Source organism: Onychomys torridus, chromosome 7 (genome assembly GCF_903995425.1).
Source record: "Onychomys torridus chromosome 7, mOncTor1.1, whole genome shotgun sequence".
NCBI lineage: Eukaryota > Metazoa > Chordata > Mammalia > Rodentia > Cricetidae > Onychomys > Onychomys torridus.
In genome coordinates, this window is record NC_050449.1 from 93632586 (window position 1) to 93655405 (window position 22820).

At 36.3% G+C, this 22820-nt stretch overlaps 1 protein-coding gene across 1 annotated transcript in view; it reads left to right on the forward strand.

Annotated features, from left to right (window-relative positions):
- Positions 1-22820, forward strand: part of Stag1 (stromal antigen 1) — a 346634-nt gene that overhangs the window by 241308 nt on the left and 82506 nt on the right. The window contains exon 14 of the mRNA XM_036192569.1: positions 14736-14850. Coding sequence (XP_036048462.1) covers positions 14736-14850 — 115 coding nt within the window. The remainder of the gene's footprint in view (positions 1-14735; positions 14851-22820) is intronic.

The following is a 22820-nucleotide window of genomic DNA, read 5'->3' on the forward strand; positions in this document are numbered from 1 at the left end:
GCTTTCTGTTCTTGATCCAGCTGGGATCTCCTGCTCCCCTAAGCTTTCTTTCCCTCAAATCTTACCCTTCATTACTCCCACTGTCATCCAGGTTGTTCATGTAGATCTCATCCATTTCTCAGTCATTGGGTGATCCCTGGGTCTTTCCTAGGGTCCCGTTTTCTAGGTAGCCTCCCTGGAGTTGTGTAGCAGTCTAGTCAACTTTGTTTTACATGTAGTATCCTCCTATGAGTGAGTACATACCATGTTTGTCCTTCTGAGTCTGGGTTACCTCACTCAGGATGATCTTTTCTAGATCCATCCATTTGCCTGCAAACCTCATGATGTCATTGTTTTTCTCTGCTGAGTAGTACTCCATTGTGTATATGTACCATATTTTCTTTATCCATTCTTCAGTTGAAGGGCATCTAGGTTGTTTCCAGGTTCTGGCTATTACAAACAATGCTGATATGAACATAGCTGAGCAGATGCCCTTGTGGTATGATTGAGCATTCCTTGGATATATGCCCAAGAGTGCTACAGCTGGGTCTTGGGGGAGATGGATTCCCAATTTTCTAAGGAAGCGCCATATTGATTTCCAAAGTGGCTGTACAAGCTTGCATTCCCACCAGCAGTGGAGGAGAGTTCTCCTTGCTCCACATCCTCTCCAACATAAGCTGTCTTCTGTGTTTTTGATCTTAGCCACTCTGACAGGTGTAAGGTGGTATCTCAGAGTTGTTTTGATTTGCATTTCCTGGATAATTAGGGATGTTGAGCAATTCCTTAAATGTCTTTCAGCCATTTGAACTTCCTCTGTGGAGAATTCTCTGTTTAGTTCTGTAGCCCATTTCTTAATTGGACTGTTGGGCATTTTGATGTCTAATTTCATGAGTTCTTTATATATTCTAGATATCAGCCCTCTGTCAGATGTGGGATTGCTGAAGACCTTTTCCCATTCTGTAGGCTGTCGCTTTGTCTTGTTGACCGTGTCCTTTGCTCTACAAAAGCTTCTCAGTTTCAACAGGTCCCATTGATTGATTGTTTCTCTCAGTGTCTGTGCTACTAGTGTTATATTTAGAAAGTGATCTCCGGTGCCAATGTATTCAAGAGTACTTCCTACTTTCTCTTCTATCAGGTTCAGAGTAACTGGATTTATGTTGAGATCTTTGATCCACTTGGACTTAAGTTTTGTGCACGGTGACAGATACGGATCTATTTGCAGCCTGCTACACATTGACATCCAGTTATGCCAGCACCATTTGTTGCAGATGCTTTCTTTTTTCCATTGTACAGTTTTGGCTTCTTTGTCAAAAATTATATGTTCATAGGTGTACAGGTTAATGTCAGGATCTTCAATTCGATTCCATTGGTCCACATGTCGGTTTTTATGCCAGTACCAAGCTGTTTTTATTACAGTAGCTCTATAGTAGAGCTTGAGGTTGGGGATCTTGATGCCTCCAGAGGTTGTTTTATTGTACAGGATTCTTTTGGCTATCCTGGGTTTTGTTTTTTGTTTGTTTGTTTGTTTTTTGTTTTTCATATGAAGTTGAGTATTATTCTTTCCAGATCTGTGAAGAATTGTGTTGGTAATTTGATGGGGATTGCGTTGAATCTGTAGATTGCTTTTGGTAAGATCGCCATTTTTACTATGTTAATCCTGCCTATCCACGAGCATGGGAGATCTTTCCATTTTCTGACATCTTCTTCAGTTTCTTTTTTCAGGGACTTAAAGTTCTTGTCATATAGGTCCTTCACATGCTTAGTTAGAGTAACCCCAAGGTATTTTATATCATTTGTGGCTATTGTAAAGGGTGATGTATCTCTGATTTCCTTCTCAGCCTGTTTGTCTATTGTGTATAGGAGGGCTACTGATTTTTTTGAGTTGATCTTGTATCCTGCTATGTTGCTGAAGGTTTTTATTAGCTGTATCAGTTCCTTGGTTGAATTTTTGACGTCACTCATGTATACTATCATGTCATCTGCAAATAGGGAGAGCTTGACTTCTTCCTTTCCAATATGTATCCCCTTAATCTCTTTGTGTTGTCTTATAGCTCTGTCTAGAACTTAAAGTACTATATTGAATAAGTATGGAGAGAGGGGACAGCCTTGCCTTGTTCCTGATTTTATTGGTATTGCTTTGAGTTTCTCTCCATTTAATTTGATGTTGGCTGTTGGCTTGCTGTAGATTGCCTTTATTATGTTTAGATATGTTCCCTGTATTCCTGATCGCTCCAAGACCTTTATCATGAAGGGTGTTGGATTTTGTCAAATGCCTTTTCTGCATCTAGTGAGATGATCATGTGTTTTTTTTCTTTGGGTTTGTTTATATGGTGTATTACATTGACGGACTTTCATATGTTGACCCACCCTTGCATCCCTGGGATGAAGCCTACTTGATCATGGTGGATAATTGTTTTGATGTGTTCTTGGAGTCTGTTCGCCAGAATTTTATTGAGTATTTTTGCATCAATGTTCATGAGGGAGATCGGTTTGTAGTTCTCTTTCTTTGTTGCATCTTTGTTTGGTTTAGGAATCAGGGTAATTGTAGCCTCATAGAAGTTTGGTAATATACCTTCTGCTTCTACTGTGAGGAATAATTTAAAGAGTATTGGTATTAAGTCTTCTTTGAAGATCTGGTAGAATTCTGCAGTGAAATCATCTGGTCCAGGGCTTTTTTTGGTTGGGAGACTTTTAATGACTGATTCTATTTCCTTAGGGGTTATTGGACTGTTTAAATGGTTTATCTGGTCTTGATTTAACTTAGGTATGTGGTACCTATCCAGAAAATTATCCATTTCTTTTAGATTTTCCAGTTTTGTGGAGTAGAGGTTTTTGAAGTATGACCTTATGATTCTCTGGATTTCCTCATTGTCTGTTGTTATGTCCCCCTTTTCATGTCTGATTTTGTTAATTTGGATGCTCTCTCTCTCTCTGTCTTTTGGTTAGTTTGGATAAGGGCTTGTCTATCTTGTTGATCTTCTCAAAGAACCAACTCTTTGTTTCATTAATCCTTTGTATTGTTCTCTTTATTTCTATTTTATTGATTTCACCTCTCAGTTTGATAATTTCCTGGCGTCTTCCTCCTGGGAGACTTTGCTTCTTCCTATTCAAGGGCTTTCAGGTGTGCTGTCAATTCCCTAGCGTGAGATTTCTCCAGCTTCTTTATGTGGGCATTCAGTGCTATCAATTTCCCTCTTAGCACTGCTTTCACAGTATCCCATAATTTTGGGTATGTGGTGTATTAATTTTCATTGATCTCTAGGAAGTCTTTAATTTCTTTCTTTACTTCTTCCTTAACCCATTGGTGATTCAGTTGAGCATTTTTCAATTTCCATGAGATTGTAGGATTTCTGTAGTTTTTTCTGTTGTTGAAATCTAACTTTAAACTATGGTGGTCTGATAGAACACAGGAGGTTATTTCAATTGTTTTGTGTCTGTTGAGATTTGCTTTGTGGCCAAGTATGTGGTCGATTTTAGAGAAGGTTCCATGGATTGCTGAGAAGAAGGTATATTCTTTTTTGTTTGGGTGGAATGTTCTGTAGATATCGATTAAGTCCATTTGAGCCATAACATCAGTTAAGTCCATTATGTCTCTGTTAAGTGTCAATTTGGCCGATCTGTCCAGAGGTGAAAGTGAGGTGTTGAAGTCTCCCACTATTAATGTGTGTGGTTTTATATGTGATTTAAGCTTTAGTAATGTTTCTTTTACATATGTGGGTACCCTTGTGTTTGGGGCATAAATGTTCAGAATTGAGACTTTATCTTGGTGGATCTTTCCTGAGATGAGTATGTAATGTCCTTCATCATCTCTTTTGATTGATTTTAGTTTGAAGTCTCTTTTGCTGGATATTAGAATGGCTACACCAGCTTGCTTCTTAACACCATTTGATTGGAAAGTCTTTTCCAAGCCTTTTATTCTTAGGAGGTGTCTATCTTTGAATTTGAGGTGTGTTTCTTGTATGCAGCAGAAAGATGGGTCCTGTTTTCGTATCCATTCTGTTAGTCTGTGTCTTTTTATAGGCGAATTAAGCCCATTGATATTAAGGGATATTAATGACCAGTGATTGTTCGTTCCTGTTGTTATTTTTATTTTTTTGGTGGTAGTGTGTGTGTACTTCTCTTCTATGAGGTTTACTGCTGTGGTGTTATCTATTGCCTGTGTTTTCATGGGTATATCTGCCTTCCTTAGGTTGGAATTTTCCTTCTAGTGCTTTCTGTAGGGCTGGGTTTATGGATAAGTATTGTTTAAATCTGGTTTAGTCTTGGAAGGTCTTGTTCACTCCATCTATGATGATTGAAAGTTTTGCTGGGTATATTAGTCTAGGCTGGCATCTGTGGTCTCTTAGTGTCTGTATTATATCTGTCCAGATCCTTCTGGTTTTCAAAGTCTCCATTGAGAAATCGGGTGTTATTCTGATGGGTTTGCCTTTATAAGTCACTTGGCCTTTTTCCTTTGCTGCCCTTAATATTCTTTCTTTATTCTGTACGTTTAGTCGTTTAATTATTATGTGGCGAAGGGACTTTTTTGGGGGGTCTAGTCTGTTTGGTGTTCTATAGGCTTCTTGCACCTTCATAGGCATTTCCTTCTTTAAGTTGGGAAAGTTTTCTTCTATGATCTTGTTAAATATATTTTCTGTGCCTTTGAGTTGGTATTCTTCTCCTTCCTCTATCCCTATTATTCGTAGGTTTGGTCTTTTCATGGTGTCCCAAATTTCTTGGACATTTTGGGTTATGACTTTGTTGGTTTTAGTGTTTTCTTTGACTGATGAATCTATTTCTTCTACTGTATCTTCAACATCTTCAACACCAGAAATCCTCTCTTCCATCTCTTACATTCTGTTGGTTATACTTGCCTCTGAAATTCCTGTTTGTTTACTCAGATTTTCTATTTCCTGCATTCCTTCTGCTAGTGTCTTCTTCATTTTTTCTATTTCCCTCTTCAGGTTTTAGACTGTCTCCCTTGCTTTTTCATGATTTTCTTTCAAGGACTTATTGTTTTCTTCTGCTTTAATTGTCTTTTCCTCTAGTTTTTTGTAGAGTTCTTCCCATTTTTTGTTTGTCTGTTCCTCTAGTTTATTTTTTATTTCTTCTAAATTAGGCTCTAGCCTCTTCATGATGTTACTAATAAGGTTGTTTTCTTCTTCTTCTTCCATTCCGTGATGTTCAGGTCTAGCTGTTGGAGAAGGGCTAGGTTCTGGTGATGCTGTATTGCTCTTTATTTTGTTGTTTGTACTTCTGCCTTGACATCTGCCCATCTCCTCTTGTGTTCGTTCTTGGTCTTATCCGTGTACTTGGTCCAGACAGAGCTGACAGATTTAGCGAGCATCGCTCTGGGCCAGATGGGAACGCTGGTCCAGATGAGAATGCTGGCCGGATAGGAGCTGGGGGGCTGGAGTCTGAGTCTCGGGAAGTCCCTGGGGTCTCCTTATTTCGTCCAGATGGGAGCTCCTTTTGTCCAGATGGGAGTTCCTCTGGTCTCTTGTCCAGATGGGCGTTCCTCTGGTCTCTGGTCCAGATGGGAGTTCCAGGGCAGGATGGAAGCTGGGGGCTGGTCTCTGATTCTCAGGAAGTGGCTGTGGACTCAGGCAGATGGGTGTGGGGGCAGGGTGTGGAGACTGCAGGGTCTGCCTGCAGTCTTGGAAAAGGGGAGCCTTCCTGCAGGGCCTGCCGATTGGCCGGTAACTGGGGCCAAGTTTGTCAGGTCCTCCCAGGATGGCCTGTGTCCAGCGGTGGGACCCAGGGGCAGTTTGTGTATATATCTTTTGCTTTGTTTTCATTTTGGGGTTTTTTGCTCAGACTTAACTTAGTGAATTCAGTTATGGGCAAAGGGGAACCTAAAGGTCCATTACATGTACTAATTTATATTCTACCGAAGCATTGTAAGACATGCACTGTGCATCAGTTCTACATGTATGATAAGCAGGCTTGGCATTCTACAGTATCTAAATTGGTGTTGCAATAGTATTCTAGTCTATTACTACTCATAATGAGAAAAGTTTTCTGTTTAAAATCTTTCTTAAATAGTAGCTAGCTGCTAGTACATGTTGATAATGAAAGTGCAGAGGAAGAATTCAAGGTTTTCGTTGACCTCCTGGCCACTCACACATGCCAGGCAAGCATTCTCCTACTAAGCTACACCCCATCCTTCTTAGGCACAGATTTTAAAATAGCAATGGCTTTGCCAGTTACTCTGACACCTTGGACTAATAGAATAAGGGAATTTCCGTATTCTTCTTTGGATATTGTATGCCACAAATGTCAAGAGTATATCAGAATCTGCCCTTCTTTCTCAGAATATTACAGTGTATTTGGCCTCTGTTGTCCACTTAATTTTTCAAACTGTTTTATGATTTTAGAAGGAATGTATTGCTTCTATAGCTTCACTAAGAACATCAAGGACTTGGTTTAATATGTATATCACCTATATTGTATATATAAATCATATGTAATCTATATATAGTTAATATATAATCTATCATATATATATATGATAGAGACCATAAGCTACAGACATTTATTTTATGACTGAGTTTAAAATATTTGCTAGAAATTTTAATTAGAATATTTTACATGACAGTTCAGAATAGGTAGCTTCTTCTCTGTCATATTTCTTCGTGAAAATCAGCCTAATTCTTATGCAAATTATGAAAGCTTTTTCTATTAATGCTTTTAAACTCCGCTCAGAAAAATTCAAAGCTGGGCAGTGGTTGCATATGCCTTTAATCCCAGCACTCAGTAGGCAGAGGCAGGCAATCTCTGTGAGTTAAAGGCCAGTCTGGTGCACAGAGCGAGTTTCAGTACAGCAGTGTGGCTAAACAGAGAAATCCTGTCTCAAAAAACAAAAAAATAAAAATTCACATTTCAGAAACTTTATCTTTAATAACTAATTTTAATATTTTTCTACCATTTATATAATAGATATTAAAATCCTAGTAAGCAAGCTGTGGTACAGCCATAGAATTTTCATTATTAAGTTTTGGTGTGCACATAGTCCCAATTCTTCAGGAGGTTGAGATAAGAAGAGGATTGCTTGAATCCAGGAGTTGAAGGCAGCCATAAGCCACATAGCAACAAGCAATTAAAAAAAAAAAAAAAAAAAAAAGGTGTATAGTTCATGCATACAGTCTTATATCTTATAGTATATAAATACTATGTAATCTACAAGAATCATCAAAAATAGTAAGATGTATCTAAAATGAATATTTAGTCTCACCAAAAATTCTACAGTTTTAATTTTTGAGAATATAATATATTATATCATAATCTTCCCTTTCCTCCCTCCAAACCCACCTATGTACTTCTTCTTGCTTTTTTTCAAATTAATGGCTTTTTTTATGTGTATATTTAGAAACACACACACACATATATAAATAATACATATATAAATAATACATATATATGTATGGATTATATAACCAGCTCAGTCTGAATAGTGTTTTTCATGTATGTTTTGAGGGCTGACCATTGAATAACTAGTTGACATGCTCATCTCTGGGAACGACTGTTTCTACCGCTCTTGTCATTCCTTAGTTGCCTGTAGTACTTCGTGTAGGGTTGAGGCCTTGTGGCCTTTCCTCTGTCTGTTTTGGCTTGTCAGTTGTTGTTGTGCTTGTTCATGTCATGTTGGTAAGACATTATGAATATAGATTCTGAGATTAATAGCAGTCCTGATCCTGATTTCTTAGCTTTTGTGAGTAGAGCAATAGTGAACATAGCTGAGCATATCTGTAGAGTATAGGGTAGAGTCCTTTGGACATAGGCCAAGTTGTAGCTGGGTCATAGGATAGATTTATTTTTAGCATTTTGAGTATTCTCCACACTGATACCCATAGTTTGTAGTCCCTCTAACAGTGAATGAGTATTTGCTTTTCTCCACATCCCCTACATCATTTATTGTCAGTGTTCTGTTGATCTTTATCATTCTGACTAGGGTGAGATGGAATTTCAAAATTGTTTTGATTTGCATTTCCCTAATTTCTAGGGATGGTGAACATTTTTTTTTTTTTGAAATATTTCTTAGCCATTTTTTTTCCTATTTTTGGAATTCTTTCGCTTAGATCCCAGGCCAGTTTTTCAACTGGATCTTTTTTTTTTTCTGTTTGTTGAGTTCTTTATATGTTCTAGATATTAATCTTATGCTAGGTGTATAGCTAGCAAAGATTAACTCCAATGCTGTGAGTTTCCTCTTCACCCAGTTGATTTTTCTTTATCTGTGCAGAGGGTTTTAATTTTATGGAGTCCTACTAGTCAGCTCTTGACCTAATTCTAGGGCCAATGAAGCCCTGTTCAGAAAGTCCTTTTCTGTAGGGTACTGTGTATGTTTTCTTCTAGCCATTTCAGAGTTTAAGGTTTCACATTTAGGTCTTTGATCCATTTGGAATTAGTGTTTGTTTGTTTGTTTGTTTGTTTTTATAACTAGTTTATGTGCATCAGTATGAAGGTGTCATATCCCCTGGAACTGCAGTTACAGACAGTTGTGAGCTGCCATGTGGGTGCTGGGAATTGAACCCAGGTACTCTAGAAGAACAGCCAGTGTTCTTAACCATTGAACCATTTCTCCAGCTTACATTTTTGACATCTTTGTCAAATATTAAATAGCTGCAGTTATTATTTTGTCTTTTTTTTTTTCAGAGCTGAGGACCGAACCCAGGGCCTTGCGCTTGCTAGGCAAGTGCTCTACCACTGAGCTAAATCCCCAACCCCGCTGCAGTTATATGTACTCCATATTTGGTTCTTCAATTTTGTCCTGTCTTTGTAACAATACAATACTCTTTTATTACTATAGCTCCATAATATATCTTAAGATTTGGACTGGTCATCTCTCTTTGCTCAGAAATATTTTGACTATCTGTGGTCTTCTGTGGTTCCATATGAATTCTAGAACAGTTTTTTTTCTTCTTCTTCTTCTATTTCTTGAAGAATGAGATGGAGATTGATTGGGATTGCATTGAATCTTTAAATAGCTTTTGATAAAGTGGTAATTTTCACAATATTAATTCTAATTATCCATGAGCATGGGATAGCTTTCCATTTTGTGGTGTCTTTATCTCTTTCTGCAGAGGTTTAAAGTTTTCATTGTAGAGGTCTTTTGCTTTATTGGTTAGGTTTCTTGTGAATATTTTATTTTCTTTGAGGCTGTTGTGAATGGGAGTACATGATCTCCTTCCCCGAGTGTTTATTTTTGGTGTATAGAAAACTCTTGATCAATGTAAGTTGACTGTATCATGCCACATTGCTGAATTTATTGTTTCTAGAAGTTCTCCGGTAGAATTTTTGGCTCTCTAATGTATGGTAGCATATCCTCTGCAAATAGGAATAGTGTGACCTCTTTCCCTGTTTGCATCACTGTAATTCCCTTCTCTTGCCTTATTGCTCCAGCACAATTGAAAGAGAGTGAGAATAGTGGTAATCTCTATCCAGTTCCTGGCCTCAGTGGGATTGCTTCAACCTTTTGTCCATTTACGATGATAGTGGGGGTGTGTAGCGGAGGGGTTGGGCATTGTTATGTTGAAGTATGTTCTCACTAGCACTATATTTCCTAGGGCTTTACCGTGAAGCATGGTTGTTTTGTCAGACTTTTTCTACATATATTGAGATGATCATGTGATTTTTGTCTTTAAGTCCATTTATGTGATTTATTTTACTTATTGATTTGCTTATGTTGAGCCTTCACTGCATTTCAGGGATAAAGCCAGCTTGGTAATGGTAGATAATTAATCTTTTATATGTTTGTCTGCATTTTGTTTGCAGTTATTTTATTGAGCATTTTTTAGTCTACATTCATCACGGATTCTGGCCTGTAGTTTTCTTTGTTGTTGTGTCTTTACCTGGTTTTGGTATTAGAGTAGTACTGGCTTTATAGAAAGAATTTGTGAGCCAGCCTCCCTCCTTCCCTCCCTTTTTCCATCTCTCCCTCTCTCTCTCCCTCCCCTCCTAGTTTAAGAAGGATTGAGTAAAATTTCGAAAGTCTGGTAGAATTCTGCTGTGAATCTATCTGGCCTTGGACTTTTGTTAGCTAGAAGGCCTTTTATTAATATTTCAATCTCCTCATTTATATGGGTCTATTTAGGTTGTTGACTTCTTGGTTTAATGTTGGTGGTTTGGCTGAATCTAGAAATTCATTTATTTCTTTTACATTTTCCAGCTTAATAGAATCTAGGTTTTTTTAAATAGAACCATATGATAATTGAATTTCTTTGATGCCTGGTCTAATGTTTTCCTGTTTATTTCTAAGTCTGTTCATTTGGGTTCTCTCTTTGTTTAGTTGGGCTAAGGGTCTGTTAATGTTACTTATCTTTTAAACAACCAGCTGTTAGATCCATTGATTCTTTGTGGGGTTTTTTTTTTTCTTTGTTTCTATTTCATTGATTTCTGATCGTTTTTATTTTTACTGCTTTCTGGTGACTGGATTTGTATATGGTTTGTTCTTGTTTTTGTTTTTGTTTTTGTTTTCAGAATTTTTAGATGCATCATAAATCATTTATTTGTGCTCTTTATTTTTTTTTTTTATGTAGGTCATACATTTCCCTTGTAAGACTGCTTTCAATGTGTCCCAGAGGTTTTGTTGTATTGTTTTCATTTTCACATAGTTTTTTAATTTCTTTCTTGATTTCTTATTTGACTCATTCATTATTTAGTTAATGAGTTATTTAATCTCCATGAATTTGTTTGTTTATTTGAGTTCTGTTTAATGTCAGTTTTAAGTTCTGTTGCATTGTAGTCAGCTAGGACATAAGAAATTATTTCAATCTTCTTGATTTTTTTTTTTAATCATTTGTTTTGTATTCCATGGAATGGTATATTTTAGAGCTGGAGTATTTAGAGCAGCTTAGGTGTGCTGTTGAGTACAATGTATTATATTTGGTGTTTGGGTGGAATGTTCTGTAGCTATTCACTAAGTTCGTTTGGTGTATGCATCAATTAATTCTAATGTGTCTCTGCTTTTTGTCCAGATGACCTATCTGTCTGTTGTAGAAAGTAGGGTATTGAAATAATCAAATATTAACTGATTGATTTTAATTTGTGCCTTTAAATCCAGTAATACTTGTTTCGTGAAATTGGGTACCTCAGAGTTTGGTGCATATATGTTTAAGATAGTAATATTTTTGCTAACTATTCCCTTGATTATAATGAATGAAGTATCCCTTTTCATTTCTTCTGATTAGATTTAGTTTGAAGTCTTATTTTGTCAGATACTAGGATCCTGACACCTGCCTGCTTTCTGGTCCCATTTGATTGGAGTACTTTTTTCCATTCTTCTACTCTAAGGAGATTACTGTCTTTAAAGCTAAGATGTATTTCTTATAGATAGGTTGATTTTTGTTTCTTGATTCTTTCAGTCAGCTTCTGTCTTTTGATGGGAGAGTTTAAACCATTTATATTTTAAGATACTGAAATTCGTGAGTAAATTTTGGTCATTGTGTTGTTGATTTTTGGTAGTGGTGTTTTAGTAGTACTTTGTTTTTAAATAATTATGACTTTGTATTTCTTTCCAAAATCTTCCTCTCTTCAGCTTCTTGTATTTTCTTTAGATCTGGTTTGTCGAATATAAATTGATTTAGGCTGTTTATATCTTGAAATGTCTTTATCCTTCAATTATGGCAGACAATTTTGCTAGGTCTATTAGTTTAGGCTAGCTTTCTTAGCCTTTTAGCTCTTAGAATGCCTTGCTCCAGCTCTCCGGGCTTTCTAACTTTCCATTGAGAAATCAGCTGTTCTTCTGATGGACTTTTCTTTATATGTAACTTGCATTGTTTTTATTTGTTTGCTTGTTTGTTTCTCTTGTAGTTTTCAATCTCTTTGATACATATCTGTCATGTTTTACTGTGAGAAGCTGTACAGATTTTTCTCTTTTGGAATTATCTATTTGGTATTCTCTATGGTTCTTACACCTTTGTGGGTGTGTCTTTCCTTAATTTGGAGCTGTTTTCTTCTACGATCTTGTTGAGATTCTTCTCCCTCATCTATTCCTGTAATCAAAGATTTGAAATTTTCATGGTATCTTATATTTCCTATATATTCCTCTTCTGTGGCTTTAATTTTTTTCATATTCCTTGATAAAATGACCTATATCCTACTTTTATTTTCAAGTCTTGATATTCTATCTTCTGCTTAATTCATTCTACTTGTAAGACTTTCTTTGCATTTTCTAGTTTAGTTACAGGCATTCTCTAATTCCACTTCAGTTTGTCTGTCTCCTTATTGAATTCCATTCTGAAGTCTCGGATTGTTTTAGTTATTTCCCTTAGCCTATTTGTGCTTTCTTGGTCATTGATCTGTTGTTTATTCTCCTTAAGTTCTTTCTCCTAGATTTCATTGTGCTTTTTCCTTGTCTTTTTTTCAACTCCTTGAATTATTTTTTTTATGAAGTTTATGGTGATTATTTTAAATTGTGGGTCCTGGAGTTCACCTCAGAAATTCTCATTGGCAAATATTTCCACAGGAATGGTAGGTTTTGGAGAGAACATACTGGTTTTATTTTCATATTATTAGTGTTTTGGGAATAAGGTCTGTACATCTGAATTATTATTTAGTTCTTAATCTAATATGGGCAGAACAGGATATGGACAGAACAGGTCAGAGCAGAGGATACAATGTGAAGCAGGCTGAGCCAGCTTGGGGGGATGAAGTCAGGTGGACAGAGAGGATATGGTGTATTAGGATGTGCTTCCTAGTCTATGCTTGGCATGTGGAACTCGATCTGGCTGTGTAAAAAATGTTGGATGTGGCATGGCAGGGCTTTTGGGTTGAGAATAGGTAGGGAGGATCCTGGCAGAAGCCTAGAGATGATCTGTAGTGCAAGCAAGGGAGGCCAAACTAGGCTGGGGCAGTGGATATAGGACCTAGGCTAGATCTGAATGGTGGTGAAGAAAACAGGGATGGGGAAGTCCGGAGACTAGTCCCGTAGGAGGTCTCAAAATTCTACATTTTTAACATTATAAATTTCATCTATTTTTTCAGAACCTTATGAGAAATAAATGCAGTTATTCAGCTTAGTACATTTTAGTTACCAAGGGCTATTAACTTCATCACAAATTTGAAAGCCACCCCAAAAAAGAACACCTCAGTTACTTAGCTTTTCATTTGAAAAACTTATATATAAACTTGCACATGTTATTTGCTTATCCATATTTCTTTATTTTTCTGTAAAATAACTGAGACAATAGATTTAGTCTATTTCCATCCACTAGAGTAGTGGTTCTCAACCTTCCTAATGCTGTGACCCTTTAATACAGTTCCTCATGGTATGCTGACCCCAAACCATAAAACTATTTTAGTTGCTACTTCATAAGTGTAATCTTGTTACTGTAGTGAATTGTAATCTAAATATCTGATATTCAGGATATCTGATACAAGACCCCTGTAAAAGGATCTTTTAATCCCCAAAAGGGCGGCAACCTACTGGTTGAGAACTACTGCACTAGAATAAAAGTTCCTCCCGAGAACCAATTTCATGTTCATTGCTGCATCCCTTGGGCTTAGAGCAGTCCCTAAAAATAAGAGAGCTTTGTCTTACTAGAATTAATCTATAGAGCAATTTTAAAACTTGCATTTCCGGGCTGTGGAGATGGCTCAGAGGTTAAGAGCACCGACTGCTCTTCCAAAGTCCTGAGTTCAATTCCCAGCACCCACATGGTGGCTCACAACCATCTCTAATGAGATCTGGTGCCCTCTTCTGTATACACAATAAATAAATAAATCTTTAAAAAAAAAAAAAAAACCTGCATTTCCTTCTTAGCCATATTTAGAAGTGTGGTTATTGAAAGAAAATTTTTATAGATATAGTACTAATAAATTTTTATTTTAAGCAGTTGGGCTTAAAAATACTGCTTCTAAATAATAGGTATAACCATTGGAGAATACAAGAGGCATAAATTTTAAAATGTAGATTTTTGGTTACTGCTCAGCATTTTCTTTAATGTATTTACAACTGAAATAAATGTTTAAGAAACTTAACGTAATTTTTTACGTAAATTTAAAATTACATACTCTAGTATCAATCATAGGAAAATAGTGCTTATATTTTTAATAAATATTTAAGCATTTACTATTCATCACTAAAAACATTTCCTCATGTTGAACTGTGTAAGTTTTTTTGGTTTTGTTTTGGTTTTTGTTTGTTTGTTTGTTTTGGTTTTGGTTTTGGTTTTGGTTTTGGTTTTTCGAGACAGGGTTTCTCTGTAGCTTTGGAGCCAGTCCTGGACCAGCTCTGTAGAGCAGGCTGGCCTCGAACTCACAGAGATCCATCTGCCTCTGCCTCCCGAGTGCTGGGATTACGGGCGTGTGCCACCACCTCCTGGCTTGTAAGGTATTTTTAATTTGACCATTTTTGACCTCTGTAAAGGTATCATTTAAGAGCCAGGCATGATAACAGTTGACTGAAGTGTAGTTGGAAGGTTTCTCTGGTCCTTCCCAGCCCACGATCTCACAGCCACTTATAAAATAATTGCTCAGAGGTTTACATTAATTACCAATTGCATCGCATATGGCAGGCTTCTTGCTAGCTAGCTCTTATAACTTAAATCAATCCATTTCTATTATTTTATGTTTTGCCTCATATTTCGTGGCTTACCAGTCAGCTGGCATGTTGTCCCTCTGCCTTTCTTCCTGTCTGAAAAAATAAAAAGAGATAAGTTGTATTGAATTAGATTAAAATCTTTTTCTTATTTTTTTCAACAGTGAATTTTTTGTGTTTTGAAATATTACTGAAATTTGTGTTCATGTGAGTATGTGAGTTTATATTGTTTCCCCCACAGGCTGTTTAGCAGACATGACCCACAAGCAGAGGAAGCATTAGCAAAGAGGAGAGGAAGGAACAGTCCAAATGGGAACCTCATCCGGATGCTTGTTCTCTTCTTTCTTGAAAGTGAGGTAAGAAGGGTTTTACTTGACTCTTCTGTCCTGACACTTGATCTTGAGGTAAACAGTTAGAGTTCAGTCCACTACAGTCCTGAAAACAAACGCTTTTCTTGTAAACTCACCATTATGAATTGCTGCAAACTTTGCTTTATGTGAGAATATACATATAGGGGTGTATCAGCACTAAATATAGTCTAGAAATTTTAAAGTTTTACACTGTTTCAGAATGCCAGTTCTACATACTTTTTTAAGTTTTCCTTTTTTATGTCTAATTTCTCTCTAACATCTAAATTATTTTATTAAAACAGTTTTAAGAGCCTGGTGGTTCAGTTTTGTTGTGGAGTTTTGCCTAGCACACACAAAGCCCTGGGTTAAATTCCCTGCATCAAGAATAAAAGTTGTGAACATTGTCAAACTGTTAAAACTATTAATTCTAGCTAGTTTTTTGTTTGTTTTTGTTTGGTTTTTTGAGACAGGGTTTCTCTGTGTAGCTTTGCACCTTTCCTGGATCTCTCTTGGTAGACCAGGCTGGCCTCGAACTCACAGATCCTCCTGGCTCTGCCTCCCGAGTGCTGGGATTAAAGGCGTGCACCACCACCACCGGGCAAATTCTAGCTAGTTTAAGAATCATTATTCATTTTCTATATACTATAGTCTGTTACCATTTATGTGATTTTATACTTGGCACTTAAAACATATCTGTTTTTGCAGACAAAGTTTCATTTGCTCACTCTAGTGTACTTTGATATTTTAATCAGTGTTTCCTACTGCTGCCATGATGTTGATTAAAGAATAAACTAATTATAAGGAGACTCTGAATGAATAAACTATTTAGTTTAGAAATGATTGAAAATAAAAATGCAAAAGAAGTTAAGAAAACTAAAAGTCAAGGCAGACAAGGTGGCAAAAACTTCTAATCCAAAGTAAATGGGAGGATGTGTTCAGGCAGATCACAAATTCAAGGCCTGTCTAGGCTATGCTGTGAATTCAAGGCCAGCTTGTGCAATTTTGACCCTATCTCAGAATTTTGAAGACAATACAAAGAGAGCTGGGGATGCATTCAGCTCAGTGATAAGACCCTTGCCTTGTATGTGTCAGGTTCCCGTTTAATACCACAAAAAAATTAAGACTCAATTTTATTTGGAAAATAGAAAATGTCAGAGAAGAAGAGAAACCTAAAGGATCTATGAATATTCAAATTTGACAACACTGTAACTGCTCTGTAAAAATGAAAAAGAAGAAAAAAATAGACAACCTATGTAAAAACTAATATGAAGCCAGGTGGTAGTGGTGGTGCATGCCTTTAATCCCAGCACTCAGTAGGCAGAACCAAGCGGATCTCTGTGAGTTCGAGGCCATCCTGGACTACAGAGTGAGGTCCAGGAAAGGCACAAAGTTACACAGAGACACCCTGTCTCAAAAAAACAAAAAACAAAAAACAAAAAACAAAAAAAAAAGGAAAAAAAATACAAAGCAAATAAATAGAATGAGAGACATTCGAACAAAGCAAAAAACTGTTGTAGGTAGACTTTTCTGTCCCACCTCCCAGCTCCCAAATAATCACATGGAGACTTATTAATTATGAAAGCTCAGCTGATAGCTTAGGCTAGTTTCTAACTAGCTCTTATAACTTAAATTAATGCATATCCTTTAATTTATTTTCTTTTATGTGGCTCTGTTACCTTTACTTTGTAAAGCCCATGTTGCTTACTCTGCATTCCTGGCACCTCCTGGTGACTCTGCCTTTCTTCCCAGCATTCTCTCTGTCTCTAAAATCTTGCCTAGCTACTGGCTTTTGGCTTTTTATTAAGCCAAAGTGACACATATTCACAGTGTACAAAAAGTTATTCCACAACAAATTGTCACTGTTTCTTCAAATAAGAATAAAGAGCCAGGTGGTGGTGGCACATGCCTTTAATCCCAGTACTCAGGAGTCAGAGACAGGTGGATCTTTGTGAGTTCAAGACCAGCCTGGTATACAAAGCAAGTTCCAGGACAGCCAGAGCTATACAAAGAAACCATGTCTCAAATAACCAAAATAATAATAATAATAATAATAATAATAATAATAATAATAATGAACAAAATCAGCAGGAGAGTTGCATTCAGATATGTTAGTAACAGTGTCTTACATATGCCTAGAAATATGACACTATGGTTTATTATTAATAAAATGCCAATTCTGAACCTCTAGATTGGGACCTTACATTATGCTTTTGAATAAATTCATGGCTAATGCATATGCTTCTAATCCATATTTTTTTAAGTAAAGATTTAAAACATTGTTTTATTAACAACTATGTTTAGATATGTTACAGAATAAAATGTAAAGTTTTAATTTTAAAATAAAGCAATGAATTTCAGCAAATGTCACCTTGTGATAGCTCTTTTCACCATTAGACTTTAGAGCAGCAGTTCTCGCTGTGGGTCACGACCCCTTTGAGGCTGGCATATCAGATATTTACATTATGATTCATAACAGCAAAATTACAGTTATGAAGTAGCAATGAAATAATTTTAAGATTGAAAGTCACCACACCATGAGGAACTATATTAAAGGGTCTCAGCATTAGGAAGATTGGGAACCACTGTTATAAAGAAATGGGGGGAAAACTTTGGTTTTCTGAAAGTTCTCAAGAACTTCTTGATTTATTCAGGCGTAAAAGTATTTTATTTTAGGCATTTTCATCTTTCATTTAAAATAATTTGTCATGCTTATGTCTACTGATTTCATAAATTACTAAATCTTTATGCTTGCTAGTGGTACAACAATGAAAAAACATATATCCCAGTTTTCACACATGCCATTCTTCACAGCTGCCAAAGCCAAATGCAAATCATGTTTAAGGATTTGGCCATTCTGATGTCATGTGTTTCATTAAAAATAGCCATTATTTTAAAAAATAAAATAAAATCTCTCTTTTTCTGTTACGCGACCGTGCATACTCAGAGCTAACTGTATGTTGAAGCTATATTCTTTAGTACAGTAAAACTCCCAATAGTTTCCTATCTTGAATTCTGTTTTTAAACTTACTTTCTATAAAACATGTCAATTTGTAAAATTTCGGATAGAATCTCTTGAAATCAGATGAGTTGTAAATCACTTAATTGTGATTAATAGAACTGAGTACAATCCTTTGTTCTGTTGAAATGTGAAATAAACTATTAGTAATGTAATTATTAAATGTTGAAAGATTTATCATACAGCTAATAGTATGGTGAAGAATGAGAGGTCTACTTAAACTAATTGTTGGTTTTCTGTTGGTATCAAAATGTGACCCTTATAAACTCCAGCAAACTTTTGGTAGTAGTTAATTTTAGGTGACAAAGTATCCTGTATTTTACACACTTGGCCAGTTGGTAGCAGAAGTATTATTTAAATGTCATGAGTCCAGAGTTTTCTATAGATGGTTTAACAATGGAGTTTGATATATAAACTAAGTTGTATTTCCTACTGACATAATTATTTTCAAGTAGATTTATGCAAATTTGGTTCCCTCTTGTAGTCTTATGGAATAGTCAGAGTAATAGGCACCCATATTATTGATAGACCCAAGAAGTCTCTCCAGGTTATTGGGCATTTCTTGACCTAGAATAATGTTCTTTGAATTCTTGGTTTCTCTCTGTCCCTCCTCCTTCCTCCCCCCAAAATAAAGCCTGTTTTCTCTTTGTTTTTTGGGTTTTTTTTTTTAATTCTGTGTGTTTAAATGTGGGCATGTGTGTGGACATTAGAGGACAGTCTTAAGTTTTGGTCCTCATCTTCCACCTTGTTTGAAATAGGCTCCTTAGTTGATCTTGCTATTTATGCCATGTTAGATGGCCTGTGAATTTACAGGGTTCTGTTCTCTGTCTTTCATATCATATGAGTATCAGGGTTACATGTGCACTAACACAAGCTTTTTTGTGGCTTCTGGGAATTGTAATTCAGGTCCCCAGACTTGAAGGAAAAGCACTTTCCCCATTGCATGACCTCTTTAGCTCATATTCAGGTTTCATAAAGTCAGCTAATGACTAGCTCTCTTTTAGCAAAATCAAAGACACAGTATTAGAATGTTTAGAAATTATAAGGAGTAATAATTCTTAGTTACATTATATACACATAATCCTTTAATGTCGACCAGGTTAAGAAGCAGACAAATCTTTAAATAAACCATTGGAAGCAAATTTGAAGCTACTTAAAGATGAATCAGAACATACCTGCACTATTGTTATAAAAATCTCCAGGATTTTGAGATTGTTTCATCAAATGTACAAGTTTAGAAGAAATCCTATAAGTTAAAATCTAATTTTATCTTGCAATATGAAATGCACCAGTATATAAATAGGATTTAACATATAATGTCAATTTAGATATAACATCTATTTATAATAAATTTTCAAATATCCATCTTGCTGCATAGTGACTGTTCATAAAGTTATTTGACTTTTTGTTTGTATAATTCTTGAAGAGTATAAAAATGGTTTTTCTATTACATGATTTTATAAAAGGTAACACCAATAACCATGTTGTAGAAAATTGTTTTTCTTATAATTTTAAAGTTACCAACCTGTTTTAATCCTGAGAGCTTACTTGCTGCTGCTGCTCTATAACAATTATTTAAAAAGCCTCCAAGTCCTTCTTAGAGCTTCATCTTTGACTCATGATAGAAGGTCCTTGCTATCCTTACCTTTGCTAGAACTTTTGCACCCAAACTTTTTGTTGGTTTTGGTTCTGGTTCTGGTTCTGGTTTTGGTTTTTTCAAGACAGAGTTTCTCTGTGTAGCTTTGCGCCTTTCCTGGAACTCACTCTGGAGACCATACTGGCCTTGAACTCACAGAGATCCACCTGCCTCTGTTTCCTGAGTACTGGATTAAAGGTGTGCGCCACCAACGCCCAGCCCCAAACACTGTTTTATGGTAGTTCAAATTAATTTGAAATCAAGTTCTGTAGTTGTCAGATGTCTGAAGACAAAATTTGCTAAACATTATATCAAGCCCATCCCTGACTAAAAATGTAGCTCTAGCTTACTGATATTGATGAATTTGAAACTTAATCAGGCCGGGCCGTGGTGGCGCACACCTTTAATCTCAGCACTTGAGAGGCAGAGGCAGGTGGATCTCTGTGAGTTCGAGGCCAGCCTGGTCTACAAAGTGAGTTCCAGGAAAGGCACAAAACTACACAGAGAAACCTTGTCTTGAAAAAAAAAAAAATAGAAAAAGAAACTTAATCAGAAAATGAGCCAATACATAATCTTGCTCTTTAAATATACTCATTAAATTTGTAACAGATAATTTTCTGATATGCTCATTGAAATTTGTAACAACTAATTATTAGTTTTAATAGAATGCACTTTTATGAGTTGCTTTTCTCATTGTCAGATATTGTATGAAATACCTGACATAAGTAGCTTAAAGAAGGAAGAAGGCTATTTTGGCTCATAATTTGAGGAGATCTAGTCCATTGTGGCAGAGGCCATTACAGCAGGAGAATGGGGCAGCTGCTAACATGGCCTCTGATGTCAAGAAGCAGAAAGATACTATGGTAGTACTCGGCTTGCTTTTTAATTTTTACCTTTTTATTCAGTCTGACTCCCGGTCTATAAGATGGTTCTTTCTTCCTCAGTTAAACTTCTCTAAAGTTCCTTAGTTGACACAATCTTATCTGTCTCCCAGGTAATTCCAGATCCACTCAGTTTGACTATAAAAATTATCTTTTGTTTTTGTTTTGTTTTTTTAACTCTTTGCTCTTTGGGGGCCCACCACCCAGCTCCCAAATAAATACACAGAGGCTTATGCTTACTGATGAATGCCCAGCCTTAATTTGGCTTATTTCTAGTTAGCATTTCTTAACTTAAATTATCTCGTCTACCTTTTTTTGCCTCTGGGCTTTTTCCTTTCTCTATTTCTGTGTATCTTTTCTTTGTTTCTTATTTTGTGTCTGACTAGGTGGGTAGGTGGCTGGCCCCCAGCATCCTCTTCTCCTTTTCTTGCTTTTCTCTCTCCTCCTTTTTTTTTCTCCTATTTATTCCCTACCTGGCAACCCCACCTATCCCTCTCTTGTCTAGCTAGTGGCCATTCAACTCTTTATTAGACCAATCAGGTATTTGGAGCAGGCAAAGTAACAGCTTCATAGAGTTAAACTAATGCAACATAAAAGAATGTAGCACATCTTTGCATTATTAAACAAGTATTCCACAGCATAAATAAATGTAACATCTTAAATTAATATTCTACAAGATTATCTATCATGCCACCCCTTGTTAATGTGACACCCAAATACATCGCTTTTAAGCCATAATATTCCACCTCAGGGCCTCAAAATTTTATAGCTGTCTCATAATGCAAAAACATTCAGTCCAACTTCAAAAGTCCCCATAATAGTCAACAGTCTAAATGCTCTTGAAAAGTCCAAGATCTTTTCTGGGAGTCAAGACAAAATTAACTTATGAACCTTTATAAAATAAAGCAAATTACATATTTCCAAAATTCAAAGGCAGAAAATAAGCATCTCTGTTCTAAGAGATAGGAATATTGGTATAACAAGTAAAGATCAGACCAAAACAAAACAGTGCAGTAACCAAACCTTGTGCTCAATGTCTGGCAACTGTGTTACGTCACCTAAGTTCTCACAGACTTAAGTAACCTACTCCTCTATTTTTTGCTTTGTGTAACACATTTGACCTCTCCATTGGGCTAGTACTACTTGTGCCTGAAGCTGTTGTTGACACAGTTTGCATGCTCTTGGCATTTCCGATATTTTACAGTCTCTAATGCAACTTGAACTTCACCACAGCTTCATAAGATGCCTCCTAGCAGGGAATCTTGCCCTTCCACACATTACCTAGGCTCAGAGCCTTTATGATCCTTTACTAGAAACCTCCATGCCCTTGTAACTATTACATTTTTTTGTATTTGCTATACTAGCACCATGTAGATGATGTTGCCAAGGTCTTTTGACAGCTGGAGATGTCATCTGGTCCCCTTCTACCATTGCTGCAGTGTGCCTTAGCAGCTAAGCATATGTAAATACTTCATTAGGCAGATGTTTTCAGGCATGTAGCCCTTTGACCAGCATTTTCTTATATAGATATAATAGGATGAAAGGGTAGATTAAGGAACTTACTTCTAAAGAACAACAACTTGTTTAAAATGTTTTACATTGTTATAGATTTTAGTCTATTGATACAAACTTAAAGTTAATTTTGTTATACTGTATGTATATTTCTACTCTTGTTTAAGATATTATGTTTGTACAGCTCATTTAAAATTGTAATGGATAATTAAAGATAGATTAATAATTAGTCATCTACTTCAAGCTATGACAGCTGTCCAGACAGCAAATACACCTCTTAATGGCACCAGTCAATGAGAATACAGTGACTCCAGCCCAGAGTCCAGTACTTAAAATAATTATTGACAATATGTACTACTACCCTATAACACTTGATGTCCTTCACCAAATATTTTTTAAGTTTGGTGCTGTATTAAAGATAATCACATTTACAAAAAATAACCAGTTTCAAGCTTGCTCCAATATGGTGATCCAATAAATGCTTAACAAACAAAACTAACCCTTGATGGTCAAAATATTTATAATGCTTGCTGTACCCTAAGGATTGATTTTTCCAAACTTGTGAATTTGAATGTAAAATACAACAGTGGTAGAAGTAGGGATTATACTCACCTGGTCTTCCATCTGGAGATGGCCAGCCTGCGTTAGACCCAGCTGTTGCTGTAGCATTTGCCAAGGAGACATTGAGGATCTGACAGGCTACTCTTAGGCAGTGTTCTCAGTAGTCCCAACTCTAATATGAATGGCATGATGGTTACAGCCAACGGTAATAATAACAAGAAGTTTAAAGGAGTAGGTAAAATGGATGGGGCGCCTTCTCGTGTACTTCCTATTTGAAAGTTACCTGATGAAGTGACTGAGACGGAAGTCATTGCTTTAGGTTACCTTTTGGTGAGGTGACCAACATCCTTATGCTAAAGGAAGAACACAG